The 24019-nt window shown below is 41.6% G+C and overlaps 1 protein-coding gene across 1 annotated transcript; it reads left to right on the top strand.

Moving 5' to 3' along the window:
* Nucleotides 1-22739: 22739 nt before the first annotated feature.
* LOC109755296 (uncharacterized) lies at nt 22740-23676 on the top strand. The gene has a single exon (XM_020314205.2). It carries the CDS (start codon nt 22740-22742, stop codon nt 23283-23285), a length of 546 nt encoding a protein of 181 aa, XP_020169794.1. The 3' UTR covers nt 23286-23676.
* Nucleotides 23677-24019: the final 343 nt, after the last annotated feature.

The following is a 24019-nucleotide window of genomic DNA, read 5'->3' as shown; positions in this document are numbered from 1 at the left end:
GAGAGAGATAAAACACATAGCTACTGGTACAAACCCCCAGCCCCGAGGGTGGACTACTCCCTCCTCATTGTGGTGGCTGCCAGGATGATGAAGATGGCCACCGGAGATGATTCCCCCCTCCGGCAGGGTGCCAGAACGAGTCTAGATTGGTTTTCGATGGCTACAGAGGCCTGCGGCGGTGGAACTTCTGATCTAGGTTAACCCCGATGGGTTTCGGAATATTTGGGAATTTATAGTGCAAAGAGGTGGTGCGGGAGGCCACCGAGGTGGGCACAACCCACCTGGGCGTGCCGGGGGGCCTGGCGCCCTGGTGGGTTGTGCCCCCCTTGGGGCACCCCCCCCAGGTGCTGCTCTGGCCCAATGGATATCTTCTGGCCCATAAAAAATCCCTGTGGAGTTTCGTTGCGTTTGGACTCCATTTGATATTGATTTCCTACGATGTAAAAAACAAGCAAAAAACAGCAACTGGCACTGGGCACTGGTCAATAGGTTAGTCCCAAAAAATGATATAAAGTTGCTATAAATGATTGTAAAACATCCAAGATTGATAAAATAACAGCATGAATACTTCATAAATTATAGATACGTTGGAGACGTGTCACAAAGCTCCACCGCTCCACCCCGCAGCGATATAAATCACTTATCAATGCGGTGTCGAGCCCCCAAGTGATTAAGAGGCTTCCCCTAAACACGTGGCAGCCCATTAGAAGACAGATTACCCTCGTGTGACACCCGTCCAGAGGCGCGTCAAGCAGATAAGCAGGAGACGATTAAGCGGCACAACGGGCTTGCCGGGATTCACCCTCCTCATGACACCTAGCAGTGCATTTAATGTACTTTGTCCTAACTGCCAGAGTTAGGTATGATAGCACTGTTAGCTATCTAATCATTAGACAAAGACTGTTTTGCCACTGTGGTTACCCCTTGAGCTATAAAAGGAGGGCCATGGCAAACCATAGAGGGATTCGGACCCCTTCACACATGTGCGCGCGTAGCTGCTCCTCCCCCGAGGAAACCTTGCCGGGATCAAGTGCTACATGTCATTGTGTTCTTCCACTCAATCCACCAAAGCAGGAGTAGGATTTTACGCCTCACGGCGGCTCGAACCTGGGTAAAAATCACCATTGTCATCGCCGTTGTGCTGTCTCATTGCCTCCACTCTTTGTGCAACGTGACCTTCCCCCTTGCGAAGCACAAGGGGCTCATGGCCCCATAGGTGATTGTGTCCAGCCATGACACAAACCCAAGAAGGATCACAACTCCATGGCTCACATGTATAAGCCTATTCCTGGTGCAGCTCTAGAGACTCACAAATTTGGATCATTCTACTATCTGCTTGCTGGACTGACCACCATAAACATCATACTAAGGCATACCCTCTTGCCTAAGTTTGGAGATCACAGGATTATACGTGGCCATTCCATCAACTTGCTACACCTGTTTAATGTTCCCCAAAAGTTCAAGGTCATGAGCTTTATAGTTGAGACAGTCAAGAGGATAGCAGATGGCCAAAAGAGGTCATGTGGATAGGCTCCACATATATAGATGTTGACCAACTCCAAGGTTGGAACTGGAACATATCTAATTGACAAAGAGCATCTACCTCTTAGGCCAGATTTTGAGGACAATGAAGTTGTCATGGATGCATCACATCCTACATCTGTTGAGGCCAAGGAGAAGATTGAGAAAGCAAAGGCTACAAAAGCAGCAAAGGCAACAAGTGCTTGATGACCCACAAGTATAGGGGATCTATCGTAGTCCTTTCGATAAGTAAGAGTGTCGAACCCAACAAGGAGCAGAAGGAAATGATAAGCGGTTTTCAGCAAGGTATTCTCTGCAAGCACTGAATAATAAGTAACAGATAGTTTTGTGATAAGATAATTGGTAACGAGCAACAAGTAACAAAAGTAAATAAAGTGCAGCAAGGTGGCCCAATCCTTTTTGTAGCAAAGGACAAGCCTGGACAAACTCTTATATAGAGAAAAGCGCTCCCGAGGACACATGGGAATTATCATAAAGCTAGTTTTCATCACGTTCATATGATTCGCGTTCGGTACTTTGATAATTTGATATGTGGGTGGACCGGTGCTTGGGTGCTGTCCTTACTTGGACAAGCATCCCACTTATGATTAACCCCTATTGCAAGCATCCGCAACTACAAAAGAAGTATTAAGGTAAACCTAACCATAGCATGAAACATATGGATCCAAATCAGCCCCTTACGAAGCAACGCATAAACTAGGGTTTAAGCTTCTGTCACTCTAGCAACCCATCATCTACTTATTACTTCCCAATGCCTTCCTCTAGGCCCAATAATGGTGAAGTGTCATGTAGTCGACGTTCACATAACACCACTAGAGGATAGACAACATACATCTCATCAAAATATCGAACGAATACCAAATTCACATGACTACTAATAGCAAGACTTCTCCCATGTCCTCAGGAACAAACGCAACTACTCACAAAGCATATTCATGTTCATAATCAGAGGAGTATTAATATGCATAAAGGATCTGAACATATGATCTTCCACCAAATAAACCAACTAGCATAAACTACAAGGAGTAATCAACACTACTAGCAACCTACAGGTACCAATCCCAGACTTGGAGACAAGAATTGGATACAAGAGATGAACTAGGGTTTGAGAGGAGATGGTGCTGGTGAAGATGTTGATGGAGATTGCCCTCTCCCGATGAAGATCACCATGACTCTTGCATAAGGTAAAAGATTATAATAAAATATAGGCCCTTCGCAGAGGGAAGCAGAGGTTGCCATGCGCTTTCAGGGTTGGATGCACAAAATCTTAATGCGAAAGAACGTCACTTTATATTGCCACTTGTGATATGAACCTTTATTATGCAGTCCGTCGCTTTTATTTCTTCCACATCACAAGATCGTATAAAGCTTATTTCCTCCACACCAATCAATTATACATATTTAGAGAGCAATTTTTATTGCTTGCACCGATGACAACTTACTTGAAGGATCTTACTCAATCCATAGGTAGATATGGTGGACTCTCATGGCAAAACTGGTTTAAGGGTTTTTGGAAGCACAAGTAGTATCTCTACTTGGTGCAAAGAATTTGGCTAGCATGAGGGGGAAAGGCAAGCTCAACATGTTGGATGATCCATGACAATATACTTTATCTCAGATATAAGAAAACATAACCCATTACATTGTCTTCCTTATCCAACATCAACTCTTTAGCATGTCATATTTTAATGAGTGCTCCCAATCATAAAAGATGTCCAAGATAGTGTATTTATATGTGAAACATCTCTTTCTTTATTACTTCCTATTAATTGCAACGATGACCAAAGCTATGTTTGCCAACTCCCAACAATTTTTAATCATCATACTCTTTCTATGTGAAGTCATTACTCTCAATAAGATTAATATGATCTCTTTATTTCTTTTTATTCTTTTCTCTTTTCTTTTATTCACTCAAGATCATAGTAAGATAATCAAGCCCTTGACTCAACACTAATCTTTATTATATAGCTCACGGACTCGATTACATAGAGAGATCACAAAGCAAAAATCAAAACTAGATCATACCAAAACTTTATTCTACTAGATTAAGATACTACTAATAGGATCGAACTAAGAAAAATGGTAAAGTTAGGAGTGTGATGGTGATACGATACCGGGGCACCTCCCCCAAGCTTGGCAGTTGCCAAGGGGAGTGCCCATACCCATGTGATTATGTCTCCTTCTTCGGGGATGGTGATGTGATATTCTTGGCGATAATGCCCCTCAGGATACGATTCTCTTCCTCGAGCTTATTGAGTTGCTGCTTGAGATCCATTATCTCCTTATGAAGCTTCCCTGTAACGGCTAAAGCTCCTTGCACCCAAGGGTGTTGCATAGCTGCGGGAGAACAAGTGATACTCTTCTTCATATTTTCATAAGAAAGAAATCTAACATTGGAAGGGATAACCGAGTTTCGAATAGCCGAGCTCTGTAGTTCCCCCATCGTGAATCCAGCTCGGAAGCGAGAAGTGACTTCTTCATCCTCTTCCATGGCGTCGATCCTCATCAAATCAGCCTCCATCTCTTCCTCCGTTGCTGGCCCAAAGTGGTCAGCATCGCTGTTTGTCCTTGGTCCCGATGCCGGATGAGACACCCGGCTCTCCCCGACTGACTCTTGAGAAGACATCTTGCTCTAATCTGCAGCACCAACAGCTTGAAACAAGAACAGAGAATATTTGCATGATACAGGAGTCAAAACCTTCGGGAGATTACATAATGAATTTTTACCGACCAAAATACGTATCGTGCAAGAAAACGGAGTCCGGAGAGCACACGAGGTGCCCACGAGGCAGGGGCGCGCCCTCCACCCTCGTGGAGCCCTCGTGTCCTTCCCGGACTGCTTCTTATTTCTCTATTTTTCTAAATATTCCAAAACGGAGAAAAATTGCCTTTAGAACTGTTTTGGAGTCGGTTTACTTACCGTATCACATACCTATTCCTTTTCGGACACCGAAACGTTCCGGAAAGTGTCCCTTATGTATTCCTCCGGGGTTACGGTTTCAATAACATTGGTTTCAACATTTCTAGGATTACCTGAGATATAATGTTTGATTCTTTGACCGTTCACCACCTTCGGATTTGTGCCTTCGAAGTTGTTGATTTTTATGGCACCGGAACGATAGACCTCCTCGATAACATAAGGGCCTTCCCATTTAGAGAGAAGTTTTCCTGCAAAAAATCTTAAACGAGAGTTGTATAGCAATACATAATCACCTACATTAAACTCACGCTTTTGTATCCTTTGTCATTCCATCTTTTAACCTTTTCTTTAAACAACTTGGCATTTTCATAGGCTTGGGTTCTCCATTCATCAAGTGAGCTAATGTCGAACAACCTCTTCTCACCGACAAGTTTGAAATCATAATTGAGCTCTTTAATAGCCCAATAAGCCTTATGTTCTAGTTTGAGAGGTAAGTGACATGCTTTTCCATAAACCATTTTATACGGAGACATACCCATAGGATTTTTATATGCAGTTCTATAGGCCCATAATGCATCATCAAGTTTCTTGGACCAATTCTTTCTAGATCTATTAACAGTCTTTTGCAAAATTAATTTGACTTCCCTATTACTCAATTCTACTTGACCACTAGACTGTGGGTGATAAGGAGATGCAATTCTATGATTAACATCATACTTAGCAAGCATTTTACGGAAAGCACCATGAATGAAATGTGAACCACCATCAGTCATTAAATATCTAGGGACTCCAAACCTTGGAAAAATAACTTCTTTAAGCATCTTAATAGAAGTGTTATGATCAGCACTACTAGTTGGAATAGCTTCTACCCACTTAGTAACGTAATTAACAGCAACTAAAATATAGGTATACTCGTCAGAGGCAGGAAAAGGTCCCATATAATCAAAGCCCCAAACATCAAATGGTTCAATGACAAGTGAATAGTTCATAGGCATTTCTTGACGTCTACTAATATTACCAATTCTTTGACATTCATCACAAGATAGGACAAACTTACGGGCATCCTTGAAGAGAGTAGGCCAATAAACCGGATTGCAATACCTTATGTGCAGTTCTATCTCCAGCGTGGTGTCCTCCATAAGCCTCGGAGTGACACTTGCGTAGGATCTGTTCCTGTTCATGCTCAGGTACACAACGTCTAGTGACACCATCTACTCCTTGTTTATAAAGATGTTGGTCATCCCAGAAGTAATGTCTCAAATCATAGAAAAACTTTTTCTTTTGCTGGTATGTGAAACTAGGTGGTATGAATTTAGCAATGATGTAATTAGCATAATCAGCATACCATGGAGTAGTGCGAGAAGCATTTATGACATTTAGTTGTTCATCAGGAAAGCTATCATCAATAGGTAGTGGGTCATCAAGAACATTCTCTAACCTAGACAAGTTGTCTACAACGGCGTTCTCAGCTCCCTTTCTATCAATAATATTCAGGACAAATTCTTGTAGCAAGAGAACCCATCTAATAAGTCTAGGTTTAGCGTCTTTCTTTTCCATAAGATATTTAATAGCAGCATGATCAGTGTGAATAGTTACTTTAGAATCAACAATATAAGGTCTGAATTTATCACAAGCAAATACAACTACTAAGAATTCTTTTTCAGTGGTAGCATAATTTCTCTGAGCATTGTCTAGAGTTTTACTAGCATATTGAATAACATTTAATTTATTATCAACTCTTTGCCCTGGAACAGCACCTACATCATAATCACTAGCATCACACATAATTTCAAAAGGTAAATTCCAATCAGGTGGCTGGACAATAGGTGCAGAGATCAATGCTTTCTTAAGTATTTCAAATGCTTCTACACAATCATCATCAAAGACAAATGGTATATCTTATTGTAATAAATTAGTCAGAGGCCGAGAAATTTTTGAGAAGTACTTAATGAACCTCCTATAAAACCCGGCATGACCAAGGAAACTTCTTATACCTTTGATGTCCTTGGGACATGGCATCTTTTCAATAGCATCAACTTTAGCTTTATCAACTTCGATACCTCTTTCAGAAACTTTATGCCCCAAGACAATACCTTCATTGACCATAAAGTGGCACTTTTCCCAATTCAAGACAAGATTAGTTTCTTCACATCTCTGCAAAACTCGATCAAGTTTGCTCAAGCAATCATCAAAAGAGGATCCATAAACGGAGAAGTTGTCCATGAAAACCTCACAAATCTTTTCACAGAAGTCAGAGAATATAGCCATCATGCATCTTTGAAAGATAGTAGGTGCATTACGTAAACCAAAAGGCATACGTCTATAAGCAAAAGTACCGAAAGGGCAAGTAAAAGTGGTCTTTGATTGATCATCGGCTGACACAGGTATTTGAGAGAAACCAGAATAACCATCTAGAAAGCAAAAATGTGTATGTTTAGATAATCTTTCTATCATTTGATCGATAGAAGGTAAGGGGTAATGATCCTTTTTAGTAGCCTTATTTAATTTGCGGAAATCAATTACCATCCTATAACCTGTAATAATTCTTTGCGGAATCAATTCATCTTTATCATTAGGAACGACAGTAATACCTCCCTTCCTAGGGACACAATGGACAGGACTTACCCACTGACTATCAGCAACGGGATAAATTATACCTGCCTGAAGGAGCTTTAGTATTTCCTTTCTTACCACTTCTTTCATTTTAGGATTCAGCCGTCGTTGGTGATCTCGAACTGGTTTGGCATCTTTCTCCAAATTTATTTTGTGTTGACATAGTGTGGGACTAATGCCTTTAAGATCATCAAGAGTATATCCAAGGGCAGCGCGGTGCTTCCTCAGAGTTTTCAATAATCTCTCTTCTTCATGCTCTGAAAGGTTAGCACTAATAATAACAGGATATATCTTCTTTTCATCAAGATAAGCATATTTAAGAGTATCAGGTAACGGTTTAAGCTCAAACACATGATCACCCTTGGGTGGAGGAGGATCCCCTAGGATTTCAACAAGCAAATTGTGTTTCAGGATGGGTTCCTGTTTAAAGAATACTTCATCTATTTCCCTTCTTTCATTCATAAACATATCATTTTCATGGTCTAGCAAATATTGTTCTAAAGGATCACTAGGAGGTACGGCAATAGAAGCAAGACCAATAATTTCATCCTTACTAGGCAATTCCTCTTCACGGTGTTGTCTATAAAATTTAGAAAAGTTGAACTGATGAGACATACCACCCAAACCAATAGTAACAACATCCTTTTTGCAGTCTATCTTAGCATTAACAGTGTTCAAGAAGGGTCTACCAAAAATAATGGGACAAAAGCTATCTTGTGGGGAACCAAGAACAAGAAAATCAGCAGGATATTTAGTTTTCCCACACAAGACTTCAACATCTCTAACAATTCCCATTGGTGAAAAAGTATCTCTATTGGCAAGTTTAATTGTGACATCAATATCTTCTATCTCAGCAGCTGCAATATCATGCATAATTTCTTTGTATAAGTCAAAAGGTATTGCACTAGCACTAGCACCCATATCACATAAGCCATGATAACAATGATCTCCTATTTTAACAGAAATAACAGGCATGCCTACCACAGGTCTATGTTTATCTTTAGCACAAGGTTTGCCAATTGTAGCAGTTTCATCATGGAAATGAATAACATGCCCATCAATATTATCAGACAAGAGATCTTTAACAATAGCAATATTAGGTTCAACTTTAACTTTCTCATGAGGTGTATAGGTTCTAATATTGCTTTTACGAACCACAGTTGAAGCTTTAGCATGATCTTTGATCCTAACAGGGAAAGGTGGTTTTTCAACATAAGAAGTAGGAACAATAGGATCATTATAAGTGATAGTCTTTTCTTCAACTTTAATAGGTGCAGCTACCTTTACTTCTATGGGAGAATGATATTTAAACCATTTCTCCTTAGGGAGATAAACATGAGTAGCAAAAGATTCACAGAAAGAAGCTACTATCTCAGAGTCAAGTCCATATTTAGTGCTAAACTTACGGAAAACATCGGTATCCATAAAAGATTTAACACAATCAAACTTAGGTGTCATACCTGACTCCGTACCTTCGTCGAGGTCCCAATCTTCAGAGTTGCGTTTAATTCTTTCCCATAAATCCCATTTGAATTCAATAGTCTTCATAGTAAAAGAGCCAGCACAAGAAGTATCGAGCATGGTGCGATTGTTATCAGAGAGCCGAGCATAAAAATTTTGAATAATTATTTCTCTTGAGAGCTCATGATTGGGGCATGAATATAACATTGATTTAAGCCTCCCCCAAGCTTGAGCGATGCTTTCTCCTTTGCGAGGCAAAAAATTATATATATATATATATATATATATATATATATATATATATATATATAATTGCGATCACGATGAACAAGATGCATAGGATAAAACTTCTGATGAAATTCCAATTTCAATCGTTTGTAGTTCCATGATCCCGTATCATCACATAGCCTATACCATGTCAATGCATCTCCCTTCAAAGATAAAGGGAAGACCTTCTTCTTAATAACATCACCGGGCACACCTGCAAGCTTAAATAATCCACAAACTTCATCCACATATGTTAGGTGCTCATCGGGATGCTTTGTTCCGTCTCCTGCAAAAGGATTAGCTAGCAGTTTTTCTATCATACCCGAAGGAATCTCAAAGTAGACATTTTCATCTTCAGTAGGTTCAGTAGGTTGAGGAGCAACTCTTTGCTCTACTGGTCGGGGTGAAGATACCCTAAACAAACCCCTCAGAGGATTACTTTCCATAGTAATAAGTGACAGTAAATTTCAGCACACTATATAAATTAAATTTTTTTTCCTTACCAAATTCCACCTACCAAAGGTGCTTCACTCCCCGGCAACTGTGCCAGAAAAGAGTCTTGATGACCCACAAGTATAGGGGATCTATCGTAGTCCTTTCGATAAGTAAGAGTGTCGAACCCAACAAGGAGCAGAAGGAAATGATAAGCGGTTTTCAGCAAGGTATTCTCTGCAAGCACTGAAATAATAGGTAACAGATAGTTTTGTGATAAGATAATTGGTAACGAGCAACAAGTAACAAAAGTAAATAAAGTGCAGCAAGGTGGCCCAATCCTTTTTGTAGAAAAGGACAAGCCTGGACAAACTCTTATATAGATAAAAGTGCTCCCGAGGACACATGGGAATTATCGTCAAGCTAGTTTTCATCACGTTCATATGATTCGCGTTCGGTACTTTGATAATTTGATATGTGGGTGGACCGGTGCTTGGGTGTTGTCCTTACTTGGACAAGCATCCCACTTATGATTAACCCCTATTGCAAGCATATGCAACTACAAAATAAGTATTAAGGTAAACCTTGTTGGAAATATGCTCTAGAGGCAATAATAAATTGGTTATTATTATATTTCCTTGTTCATGATGATCGTTTATTATCCATGCTAGAATTGTATTGATAGGAAACTCAGATACATGTGTGGATACATAGACAACACCATGTCCCTAGTAAGCCTCTAGTTGACTAGCTCGTTGATCAATAGATGGTTACGGTTTCCTGACCATGGACATTAGATGTCGTTGATAACGGGATCACATCATTAGGAGAATGATGTGATGGACAAGACCCAATCCTAAGCCTAGCACAAGATCGTGTAGTTCGTTTGCTAAGAGCTTTTCTAATGTCAAGTATCATTTCCTTAGACCATGAGATTGTGCAACTCCCGGATACCGTAGGAATTCTTTGGGTGTACCAAACGTCACAACGTAACTGGGTGGCTATAAAGGTGCACTACAGGTATCTCCGAAACTGTTTGTTGGGTTGGCACGAATCGAGACTGGGATTTGTCACTCCGTGTAAACGGAGAGGTATCTCTGGGCCCACTCGGTAGGCATCATCATAATGTGCACAATGTGACCAAGGAGTTGATCACGGATGATGTGTTACAGAACGAGTAAAGAGACTTGCCGATAACGAGATTGAACAAGGTATCGGGATACCGACGATCGAATCTCGGGCAAGTAACATACCGATTGACAAAGGGAATTGTATACGGGATTGATTGAATCCTCGACATCGTGGTTCATCTGATGAGATCATCGAGGAGCATGTGGGAGCCAACATGGGTATCCAGATCCCGCTGTTGGTTATTGACCGGAGAGTCGTCTCGGTCATGTCTGCATGTCTCCCGAACCCGTAGGGTCTACACACTTAAGGTTCGGTGACGCTAGGGTTATAGAGATATTAGTATGCGGTAACCCGAAAGTTGTTCGGAGTCCCAGATGAGATCCCGGACGTCACGAGGAGTTCCGGAATGGCCCGGAGGTAAAGATTTATATATGGGAAGTCTTATTTTGGTCGCCGGAAAAGTTTCGCACTTTATCGGTATTGTACCGGGAGTGCCGAAAGGGGTCCGGGGGTCCACCAAGGGGGTCCACCAGCCCCGGGGGCCACATGGGCTGTAGGGGTGTGTGCCTTGGCCTATATGGGCCAAGGGCACCAGCCCCAAGAGGCCCATGCGCCAAGAGATAAGGGAAAGGGAGAGTCCTAAAGGGGGAAGGCACCTCCGAGGTGCCTTGGGGAGGATGGACTCCTCTCTGGCCGCACCCTTCCTTGGAGGAAGGGCCAAGGCTGCGCCCCCCCCTCTCCCTTGGCCCTATATATAGTGGGGGGAGGGAGGGCAGCAATATCTAAGCCCTGGCGCCTCCCTCTTCCTCCCGTGACACATCTCCCTCCTCCTGTAGCGCTTGGCGAAGCCCTGTTGGAATCCCGCTACTTCCACCACCACGCTGTCGTGCTGCTGGATCTCCATCAACCTCTCCTTCCCCCTTGCTGGATCAAGAAGGAGGAGACGTCGCTGCTCCGTACGTGTGTTGAACGCGGAGGTGCCGTCCTTTCGGCGCTAGGATCATCGGTGATTTGGATCACGACGAGTACGACTCCATCAACCCCGTTCTCTTGAACGCTTCCGCTCGCGATCTACAAGGGTATGTAGATGCACTCCCCTTCCCCTCGTTGCTAGATTACTCCATAGATTGATCTTGGTGATGCGTAGAAAATTTTGAATATTTGCTGCGTTCCCCAGCAAACCTAACCATAGCATGAAACATATGGATCCAAATCAGCCCGTTACGAAGCAACACATAAACTAGGGCTTAAGCTTCTGTCACTCTAGCAAACCATCATCTACTTATTACTTCCCAATGCCTTCCTCTAGGCCCAAATAATGGTGAAGTGTCATGTAGTCGACGTTCACATAACACCACTAGAGGATAGACAACATACATCTCATCAAAATATCGAACGAATACCAAATTCACATGACTACTAATAGCAAGACTTCTCCTATGTCCTCAGGAACAAACGTAACTACTCACAAAGCATATTCGTGTTCATAATCAGAGGAGTATTAATATGCATAAAGGATCTGAACATATGATCTTCCACCAAATAAACCAACTAGCATCAACTACAAGGAGTAATCAACACTACTAGCAACCTACAGGTACCAATCCCAGACTTGGAGACAAGAATTGGATACAATAGTTGAACTAGGGTTTGAGAGGAGATGATGCTGGTGAAGATGTTTATGGAGATTGCCCTCTCCCGATGAGAGGAGCGTTGGTGATGACGATGGCGATGATTTCCCCCTCCCGAAGGGAAGTGTCCCCGGTAGAACAGCTCTGCCGGAGCCCTAGATTGGTTCCGCCAAGGTTCCGCCTCGCGGCGGCGGAGTCTCGTCCCGAAAGCTTGCCTATGATTTTTCTTCGGACGAAAGACTTCATATAGTAGAAGATGGGCACCGGAGGGCCAACGGGGGCCCACGAGGCAGGGGGCGCGCCCTCCACCCTCGTGGACAGGTGGAGGCCCCCCTAACGTGGATTCTTCTTCCAGTATTTTTTATTATTTCCAAAAATAACTTTCGTGGAGTTTCAGGACTTTTGGAGTTGTGCAGAAAGGTCTGTAATATTTGCTCCTTTTCCAGCCCAGAATCCCAGCTGCCGGCATTCTCCCTCCTTATGTAAACCTTGTAAATTAAGAGAGAATAGGCATAAGTATTGTGACATAATGTGTAATAACAGCCCATAATGTAATAAATATTGATATAAAAGCATGATGCAAAATGGACGTATCAACTCCCCCAAGCTTAGACCTCGCTTTTCCTCAAGCGGAAGCCGATAACGATAAATATGTCCACATGTTTAGTGGTAGAGGTGTCGATAAAATAAAATACGAGCATGAGGGCATCATGATTCTTCTCATAATAGCAACATATATGGATAATGTCATATGATTTCTTATGCTCAAGTAATAATCTATTCACAATGCAAAGTATGAATCAGAAACTTTATTGAGAACTAACAAACTATAATCTCAGTCATTGAAGCAATTGCAATTTATCATAACATCAGAAAGAGTCTATGTCAGAGCTTTCTAGCAAGTCCACATACTCAACTATCGTTTAGTCTTTCATAATTGCTAACACTCACGCAATACTTGTGGTTACGGAGTTTTAATCGGACACACAGAAAGATAGGGGCTTATAGTTTCGCCTCCCAACCTTGTGGCTACTGAGCCAATCAGATTTGAGGCCTGCTCATTCTTCTCCTGCAACCACAACCATAGTTTCTCCTACAGTATCTACTCCACTAGCTCCACAGACGTTAGCTGAAGCATTTGCCGATGGACTCCTCTCAACACCGTATACGCACACCGGAGCTACAAGCCAGAAGACCCCTTCAGGAGCTCCCAGAGATCATGCCTAGAGTGTCGTATAGCACTACACGTTTTCAAACTTTTTGGTAACTTGTTGCCAAAGGGGAAGAACGTGTATAGATCATAGGCTTCGAGAGAGAGTGTCTTTTGCTTTTGTTGGTTTCATTTGCCTTGCTACTTGCTACTTTGGTTTGGTTGGTTGTTGCTACTTGTTGCTACTTGTGTGTTATGCTCGTGAGATACCTTGCGTGATCATGTGTTTGATCATACTATGCTTAATGTGTGCTTGCATGCTTATCTCGATGAATGTTTGTGTATGATTAATCACTTCTATCTTTGGTGAAGAGTGCATGTTATTCAATTCTTATCATTTTGTGTGCTCCACCAAGATGTATGTGACATGGAAGAGTGACCCATGATCCTAATCGATTGTGCATTTGCATTCAAACGCAAATTTTAAATAATGCACAAATTTAGGGGGAGCTCTTGCTTATCACATACTTCTCAAAGCGATGATGTATTTCCTTCATATTATCATTTGTCGAAGCTTTGATCTATATGTTGTCATCAATTACCAAAAGGGGGAGATTGAAAGTGCAACTAATCCTCGGGTGGTTTTGGTAATTCATAACAACATATAGCTCATTGAACTAATATACATTCAAGTTTAATATTTAAGAAAGTTCAATGAATGGCATGGCATGGACTAGAGATGTGGATCCCTCAAAATACTAACGACACATATTGGCAAAAGCTCAAGACTCTTCATTTTATTTTTAGTGATCCAAGATCACATTGAGTCCATAGGAAAGCCAATACTATTAAAAGGGACGAGGTGTTGCTTAATGGCTTGCTTGCTCAAATGCTTAGTGATATTGCTCCAAATCCTTCAACCACTTTCTCATTCCAAATATGTCAAAATGCTAAACTCCAACTCAGCCCCACCGATTCTTTATGTCCGGCGCCACCGAGTTCATATGACATAGCCACAGCCAGAAACCCTAACAGTTTGGTCACACCGATACGGATCTCGGTCTCACCGAGATGGCCCTGCCAACTCTCTGTTGCCTGTTGCAATTATTTCGGTCTCACCGAAATAGCAATCCATCTCACCGAGATGGCTTGACCAACTCTCTGTTGCCCTATTGCTTCACTTCGGTCTCACCAAGTTGATGCAATCGGCGCCATCTAGATGAGGTTTTCCCTAAGCCCTAGCACATCGGTCACACTGAGTTGTTCCGGTCGGTCCCACCAAGATTCCTAACGTTCACATTTTGAACTAAATCGGTCACACCGAGTTCATCTATTCGGTCTGACCGAGTTGGGTCAAATGTGTGTAACGGTTGGATTTTGTGTGGATGCTATATATACCCTTCCACCCCCTTCTCCATTTGTGAGAGATCCATCAGAACGTGCCTACACTTCCAGCATACATTTTCTAAGAGAGAACCACCTACTCATGTGTTGAGATCAAGATATACCAACCCTACCACAAGAATCTTCATTTCTAGCCTTCCCCAAGTTGCTTTCCACTCAAATCATCTTTCCACCAAATCCAAATCTGCAAGAGAGAGTTGACTGTTGGGGAGACTATCATTTGAAGCACAAGACCAAGGAGTTCATCATCAACACAACATCTATTACCTTTTGGAGAGTGGTCTCACCTAGATTGGTTAGGTGTCGCTTGGGAGCCTCCAACAAGTTGTGGAGTTGAACCAAGAAGTTTGTAAGGGCAAGGAGATTGCCTACTTCGTGTATATCTACCCGAGTGAGGCAAGTTCTTTGTGGGTGATGGCCATAGTGGGATAGACAAGGTTGCTTCTTCGTGGACCCTTCGTGGGTGGAGGCCTCCATGGACTCGCGCAACTGTTACCCTTCGTGGGTTGAAGTCTCCATTAACGTGGATGTACGATAGCACCACCTATCGGAACCACGACAAAAATCTCTTTGTCTTCATTGCGTTGGAACTCTCCAAACCCTTCCCTCTACCTTCATATGCAATGTTTTACTTTTCGCTGCTACACTCTTAGAATTGAATGTGTAGGTTGATTGCTTGACTTGTGCTAATTGCTAAAATCTGTCCACAACTAAAATTGCGAAAATATAGAGTTTTATTTGGTTAAGTAGTCTAATCACACCCCCTCTAGACCTACTTTCGATCCTACAAGCATGCATCTAGAGTATTAAGTTCATGAAAAACGGAGTAACGCCTTAAGCAAGATGACATGGTTTAGGGCGGCCTTGGGCGGCGGCGGTGAGGGCAGGATCGGGTTCGGGCGGCGGCGACAAAGGAGTAGCAGAACAGGGGAGGAAAGGAGGACTTGGCAAAATTTTGAGCCCACGCGGGTGGTTAAGTCGAACTAGCAGTAGCGCTCTTAAGGAAACGCGCTATAGCTAATTTAGCTATAGCGCGTTTTAGAGAAAAACGCTACTACTAAAGGAAGCAGTTATTTCTTTTGTTTATGCCAATATCAGTAGCGCTTTGTCCTGGAAAAACGCTATAAGTCTAAGCATGTAAAAACAACAAAAAAATATACATTGGTCATCATTGATCTTTTTGTGTAGAATCTAAGTAGTCAACATGAATCCTCACAGTACCTGTATAGGCCACAAATCCTACACATATAGTTCAATGAAGACCAAGTGCTCGAGATAGTTTGAGAAGTAACATATTTAAGGTGGTAAACGCCTTGTTCGCTTAGCAGTATGGGACTAAACTTAATTAGTTGCGGTGATACTTAGCAGCAGCGAGATTTGAAGAAAAACGCTGCTACTGAGTACTTTAGCAGTAGCGCGTCCAGGAGAAGGGCGCTACTACTATATTTAGCCTGGAGGCAACGTCGTGGCAATTATAGTAGTAGCGTTTGTTTCACCTAGGGCGCTACTGCTACCGAGATGTTAGTAGCGCGGTTTCCAGGAGCTCACTACTACTAATTAGCAGTAGCGTTTGTTTTTAAACCACACTACTGCTAAGATTCTGTGTATAAGGTTTTCCCTAGTAGTGTTTAGACAAAGTAAATCCAACCAATATGAATAAACCCCGTCATTTTCCCCTTAATGGGAAGAATACAAATACATGTCTTGTCCCCTTCTGTCACTGGGATATAGAGCACCATAAGATTTAACCCATTACAGAGCACCTCTCCCATTGCAAGATAAATCAATCTAGTTGGCCAAACCAAATGGATAGATCGGAAAGAAATACAAAGCTATGAATAAAAGAATTCAGAGAAGACTCAATTAATATTCATGAATAATCTGATCATAAACCCACAATTCATCGGATCCCAAAACACACACCGCAAAAGAAGATTATATCTAATAGATCTCCAGGAACATCAAGGAGAACATTGTATTGAAGATCAAATAGAGAGAAGAAGCCATCTAGTTACTGGATATGGACCCATAGGTCTGTAGTAAACTACTGACACATCATTGAAAGGGCAGCAAGGTTGATGTAAAATCCTTCCGTGGTTGATTCCTCCTCTGGTAGAGTACCGGAAAAGGCTTCCAGCTGGGATCGCAGAAGAACAGAAACTTGCGGTGGCGGAAAAAGTATTTTGGATGGCTCTGTGTTGGTTTCGTGATTTTAGAGAATTTATAGAGGTGGAATTAGGTCAAACGGAGCCATGAGGGGCCCACAAGGCATCAGGGTGCGCCTACCCCCTAGGCTCTCCCGGTTGCCTTGCCGTCTCCTCGTTTGCCTTCGGGTCTCCTCCCAAAGCTTCTACGGTCTCTGTTGTCCAGAAAAAAATCTTCAAAAAGTTTCGTAGCGTTTGGACTTCGTTTGGTACTGATTTCCTGGAAAACCAAAAACATGCAAAAATAGCAACTAGCACTAGGTTAATAGGTTAGTCCCAAAAAATGATATACAATTGCATATAAACATCCAAGATTGATACTATAATAGCATGGAACAATAAGAAATTATAAATACGTTGGAGACGTATCACTTCCTATTGCCGGGGCTGCTACAACCCATGCAAGACGATCCCGTGGGGGCCCCGATCTTCATGGGGCTAATAGTGGGCAAATGTGCAATGGCTCTCGGCAAACTAGAGCATGGGTATGAGGAACGAGGCACAATTCTAGTAGCCGCTCTTGTTTTTCAGCGGGCTTTGGGCTATCGGAAACATGTTTTGACATGAAGACATCACGGCCTGGCCTGGAAAACTGGGAGTAGCAGGGCCCTATGCTCGGGGTGAAGCTGGGGCTGTGGAGGCCAAATTTTCTTAGACTAGCCACAATGGGTAGTAACATAGTGTAGTAACATGCCCATGTTACTACTCTATGTTACTACCTCTATAGTGGGGAGTAACATATGTGTGGTAACATACAACACTTCATTTATTAGGCTATAGACTCATCTTGTCTTGATATGTGTGATGTTATTCACATTAATAGTAACTAGCTATGTTACCACATGCCTCTCTTTCTTCATTTATTGCTTGCCACATCATCTATATTATCTAGATATGTGTGATGTTACTACCTATGTTACTCCCATTGTGGGTAGTCTTAAGAGTTAAAGAGGGAACAGATGGACCCATGACTAACGAGGAGTAACGAGGAGCCCGACAACATTTCGCTTCTCAAGATGCATCATCATGCCAAGATAGAATTACCGATGCGCTCATGGGCTATTGACGGCGTGCTATATCGAGAGTGCCCCATTTGGGAGACATGCCAGTTGTTGGGTTGTCCCGAGGGTCCTCCAGGCCTCCGAACAATGTAGGGAGCCCACCCCCAGGGAAAGTCTAATGTCTTAGCGTATATGCGAAGGATTCTTCTGCCAAAGAGAACTATGGGTCAATTTCGGACTCTTATAATCATATGCCTCGTCCTCCTTTATAAGGCGAGGCAAGGAGATAACTTACGGAATCGGCATCATAGTCATTGTCTCGGTAGCCACAATCACCCCATACTTGTAACCCCCTCGCCGTGAGGCATTTTCCACCATCAATTAAATCCAAGTAGAAGTAGGGTGTTACCTCAACCATCAAGACATGAACCTGGGTAAACTATTCATGTGCGACCCTACAAAGTCTACTGATGGTTTTTGGTACTGTCAATCGTGGCTCACCACCCATCCCAGGGCGCAAATCCCTGAGTGCTCCTAGTTCGCTCTGGTGGGCACACGCAAAATGCTCGGCAAAATGCTCAAGGAGCCACAACGAGGTGCACCCATATATACTGAAGAACGCAACTATGTTTTTTCAATCCATTTTTCTGAACTTTTTCATGCACTTATAGTTTAAATTTTAATTATATCCATTAAATGACTAGAAATGCATTTGATGGCTTATATATAGCAAACGGTCCCAAAAATACCAAAATTTGACATTTGTCATGTAATTGTGTATCTTGAGTGTAGAATTTTATTAAAGCCAACACATGAAGCAACGGTCTCATCACTGTCAAACCTGACGTGTTGCCTCTCAAAATCAGGACTCTTCCTCGAAGATGATCCGGTTTCTAAACAATGTACACCACAAATTTTTGAAACGTTCTAAATTTTTACCATGGCCTCTATTGCTTTTGTTTTCTTATTTAATGCCTGGTCATAGGCCCAAGAACACAAATATGATTTATCAACCCAATTTTACCAACTTTGTCAGAAACTTGTAGTTCAAATTTTATTTATATTTAATAAATGCTTAGAAATGCACGTAATGATTTAAATGTAGCAAACAGGCTCCGAAAGATGCCAGATTTTTACATGAATCATGTAACGGTGTATCTTGAGTGTAGAAGAAAATTCAAGGTTAGCGGATGAAGTAACAGTCGCATCACCTTCAAATTTCACCAGTTTCCTCTTGAAACCACGTTCCTTCTACATAGATGGTCCTGTTTCTATGCAGTGTATGCCAAAACTTTTGTGAATCTTATTTTTATCATGGACTCTAGTCATCATATAATGAGAACATGCCAAGTTTCATGCTTTTAGGACTTTGCTTGCATTTTTTGAAATTGAAAAGCCAAAACACTCCATGTTCAAGGGCAAGTCTTGGCACCCTCACATTTGAAATTCCTTTCCTGTTTCATATTAAACGCTCACTCAAGAACACAAATAGGATTTTTCAACACAATTTGGCCACCTTTTCACAGACTCGCAGTTGAAATTTTAATGATATTCACTGAAGGCATAGAAATGCACTTATTTCCTTAAATTATAGCAAACATACTCCAAAAGATGCCAAATATCGCCATGGATACTTTGATGGTGTGTATTGAGTGTAGAAAAAAATTGAAGGCCCCCGGATGAAGCAACTGCCGCATCGCCTTCAAACCTCAATCATTCCCTCTCGAAACCACGTTTTACATCGAATATGGTCTGGTCTCTAAGTAGTTTACACCATATCATTTGAGAAACCTTCTCCATTTTTACCATGGCCTCTAATCATCATATAATAACATTATGCCAAGTTTCATGATTTTTGTACCTTGTTTGCAATTTTTGAAATCCAAAACCAATAAACTCCATGTTTGGGGTCAAGTCTTGGCACCCTCATGTTTGGAATTGCTTTATTTTTGTTGTCTAATGCCTAAACATAGACTCAAGAATGCAAATATGATTTATAGACCCATCTCTGGTAACCTTTTCAGGCACTCATAGTTCAAATTTTATTTTCCTTTAATAAATGCCTAGGAATGCACTTAATGACTTCAATATAATAAATGGGCCCCAAAGATGCCAAAGTTTTACATGGACCGTGTAATGGTGTATCTTGAACGCAGAAAAAAATAAAGGTCAATAGTTGAAGCAACATATACATCGTCTTCAAACCTTACTCGTTTCCTCTCGATACCACGTTCCTTCCTTGAAGATAGTCTGGTTTCAAAGTAGTGTACGTTACAACCCTGTATCATGGACAGTAGTCACCGTATAATGACAACATGCTGAGTTTTATGCTTTTCGGACTTCGTTTGCCATTTCTGAAATTAAAAACCCAATAAAGCTTGTTTATTAGGTCGAACACCCTCGTGTGAGAATTTTCTTCCCTTTTCTTGGATAACTTCCAAAACTGGACTTAAGAACACAAATATTATTTATTAATCTAAATTTGCCAACTTTTCCATGCACTTGTAGTTCAAAATTTATTTATATTCACTGAACGTCTAATGCCTAGACATTAACTTAATGCCTACATAAGGAAATAGAGATGGAGGAAGAAAATAAGTAAAAAACATTGTGTCGAAAACAAAGGAGCATAAAAGAAAATATAACAAATAATGTACAAGAGAAAGGAGAAGAAAACAGAAAAAAAAAAGTGTTTGCCAACTGCAATAGAAAGGCACTCGTCAAAGAGAACGAAGGAGAAAAAAAAAATTAAAAAATGTTTGTCAAGTGCAAAAAAAAAGAACTCGGCAAAAGGGAAGTGCTTGCCGAGTGCAAAAAAATGGCACTTGGCAAAGAGTTGTTTGTTGAGTGCAAAAAAAGTAAGCGACAAAGATCATGTTTGCCTAGTTTTTGATAAGATGCACTTGGCAAACACTTGAAACTGGGCAAATTCAGCGATTCCACAAGTGAAAAGTGAGACACCTAGTCAAGTTTAGTTACTACTAATGAATTTTACTTATTAGTAACTAACGCGCACACGTGTGGCATCTTGCACATCGTCCACACGCATCCATCACCACTCATTTTGCCACGTAGGAACAGATGACATCAACAGGAATTTTTTTGGTTTTCGGCTTAAAAATGTTTTATCTCTTATTAAAAAATCAAAACAAAAATCTGTTTTCACCATTAAATCCGTCTCGACGAGATCTTCAAAATTAGACCCCATGTTGATATGTTTCGACGAAATTTTTTTTTGCCCAAAAGTTGCCATGATGTTTACACTGTAATTGCCATAGTGTTTAAACTAAAGTTGCCATGTGGCAATTTTAGTTTGTAGAGCATGGCAATTTTAGTTTTTTATGATGGCAATTCTAGTACTTTGACCATAAAAATTATTTTTTGTATGAACCATGGCAATTTTAAGTGCATGTATCATGGCAAATTTAGTTTATGGTTCATGGCAAGTCTAGTTTCTTAATTTCCCGTTTTATAATATGTCAAAATTTACTCTTAAATGTAGCAAAAAATAGCTGAAACATGTCATGGCAACTTCAGTGTAAACATCATGGCAATTCATGTGCAATAGACATGCCAACTTTTAGCTCAAAAAAATTTCATCGAAATATATTGATATGGAATCTAGTTTTGAAAATCTCGTCGCGAGGAATTTAATGGTGAAAACGGATCTTCAATCGGATTTTTCATTTAAGAGATAAAATATTTTAAAAACTGAAAATCCAAAAAGATACCCACATGCATGCATGTGGTGATGTGGCGCAGTCCGTGTGTTATAGGGCGTGTGGACGGTTTTGCCTCCCACCATACGTGTGGGCGTTAGCATTGTCCAATAACAAAGCATTGACCGAGGGAAAGAAAGGAAGGGAGGGGGTGAGAGTGGATTTTTTCCCATGCACGGGAGGTCCCATGCATATATTACTTTAAATAGGTCCCCACATACAGTTTTTGCAACTTTTAGCTGCTTCACCCATCCCACTGCCCATCCCTTTTCTTTTACAGTTTAATTTTCAATCTTCTATATATTTTGAATGACAAGTCCAATTTAATTTTCATTTTTAGATTCGTGTTGCTTATGACTAATGCTTTCAAATAAGATTCATTTTAAATATGTTTTGACGAGTTTTTAAATCCACTAAGTTTCAACTGCTGAAACTTGGTATGTGCAACGAAAAAATGTAAGTTTTAGAAATTGAAACTTAAAACTTGATGTGCCCTCGTGCGGAATCGGATGACTTTGCGGATCGCGAGGCAAATCAGGTGGTCCACCAAGTTTCAACTACTAAAACTTGATAGAAAGAATTACGAATTTAGCAAGTCTTAAAACTAAAACTTAAACCCTAAGCCCTAAGCCCAGAACCCTAAAACCCTAAAAGCATATGAAATTTGGTAAAGCTTGGTAAAAATTAATGTTATAATTATCAAGTTTCAATACTTGAAATTTAGTTTTTTCTTCAAGTTGCCGAAATGTATTCAAAATCGATCTTGTTCAGAAGCTCTCGTCGCAATGATCAAAAATACGCAAACGAAGTTTAATTTGCATTTTTGGTTCAAAATATATAGTAAATTGAAATTAGATGATGAAATGAAAAAGACATGGGAGGTGTGATGGATGGGTCATGTAACTGTCCCATAAAAGCATGCATGCATGGAACCCTCAAAAATTAATTAATGATTAAGCCATATAGACAAAGAAGGTAAGCATGCATGCATACGGATCTCCAACCAAATGGATGGCTGAGACATGGACGGGAGTCAAGTGTCAACGCACCCCACAAACATGGACGACCAACGAAACAACACAAAATCAATGGTCGTCGTCAGCTCCAAGACAAAAGGTCGACCACCATTTCCGAGGCCGAGGAAGCCCCTATAAGAGCGTCACCACCCAGCACATCTCACTACCCTCTCCTTGCCTTGCCTTGGTGCGCCGCTCCATGTATATTTAGCTGCCGATCACCAACGAGAGACCCAACAAAATAAACTATGGCGCTAGCGAACGCACGGCTTGGTGTCCTCATCGTGGCGGCGATGTTATCCGCCAGCTTCCTCCCGCTGGCGACGGCTAGAGGGAGGGGCGGCCCCATCAACCCACTGGTCGCCGGCGTATGCGCGCATACACCGTTCCCCGAGCTGTGCAAGGGCACGGCTGGGAAACACGCGGACAAGTACCCGACCATCGACAATCTAGCAGTGCTTAACATGCAGGTTGACGCGTTTGCCAAGCGAACGGCGCAGGCCCGGAAGTTCGTCGCAAGCGCGTCCCGAAAGGGGACACCCGCGCAGACCCAGGCGCTGAGCTTCTGCGACACCATGTACATGAACACCCAGGACACCATCGGCGCGGCGCAGCGGGCCATCGTCTTCAAAGACAAGGGCACGGCCAAGATCATGCTGCAGCTCGCCGTGCAGGACTTCCAGTCGTGCGACCGGCCGTTCCAGCAGTCCGGGATACCAAACCCAATGCTCAAGTACGACGAAGAGCTCAGCCAGATGGCCAATAATTGCATGCAACTGGCCAACATGATGTGAGACGTACCCTTCCATGCACGCAGTCATGCATGGGATGGCCACGGGTGGCAGAAGCTAATGCAAGGATATGCAAGGACTTGAGTTTGCCATTCTGTTATAACAGAAGATCGTTTATTATATACTTACTTGTTTCTTGACAATTTCTTTTCATTATTTTTTACCCGGCCTGCCTTTGTTGAGTAGGTCTCGAAATGAGGAGGAGGGCTTTTTTCTTTTGTTGTTATTCTTGACTGGTCTCACTTCCTTTGATCCATTCTTGTTAATTTGTTGATGGTGGAGTTTATTGTTAACTTTTGTTATGTCTTATGTGTCGTTTATAATACTTTTGGACTACCGAGATTTATAATAACCAGAGCATAGATTGTGCACATACATTCCTATGCTTATTAAATTGGTAGTACGCTGAATAATCTTCCCTGTTTGACTGTTTCATTTGTCGGCTGCACGAGAAAATACGTTGAAATGACGGGTGTGCAAAAAAGAAAGAAACAAATCTAGGGCTTTTTAACACATGATACTATTCATCCTCCCAGGTCATGAATTTGTTTCTTTTACAAATCGCATTTCAAGGTATTTCATCCTTCAAATTTACACACATACACATAACATCGTTGTTTACTTAGAGCACTGCCAGAATACGTAACATGAGGCCAGAAAGTTTGAATTTTGAACTTTCTAAAATTTTCAAGCTCCAGCGAGCTCAGGCACCAAAACGACGTTCTCGATATGTTTGT

This window comes from Aegilops tauschii, chromosome 1, assembly GCF_002575655.3.
Source record: "Aegilops tauschii subsp. strangulata cultivar AL8/78 chromosome 1, Aet v6.0, whole genome shotgun sequence".
Lineage (NCBI taxonomy): Eukaryota > Viridiplantae > Streptophyta > Magnoliopsida > Poales > Poaceae > Aegilops > Aegilops tauschii.
This window is presented reverse-complemented; position numbering and strand designations above follow the sequence as displayed.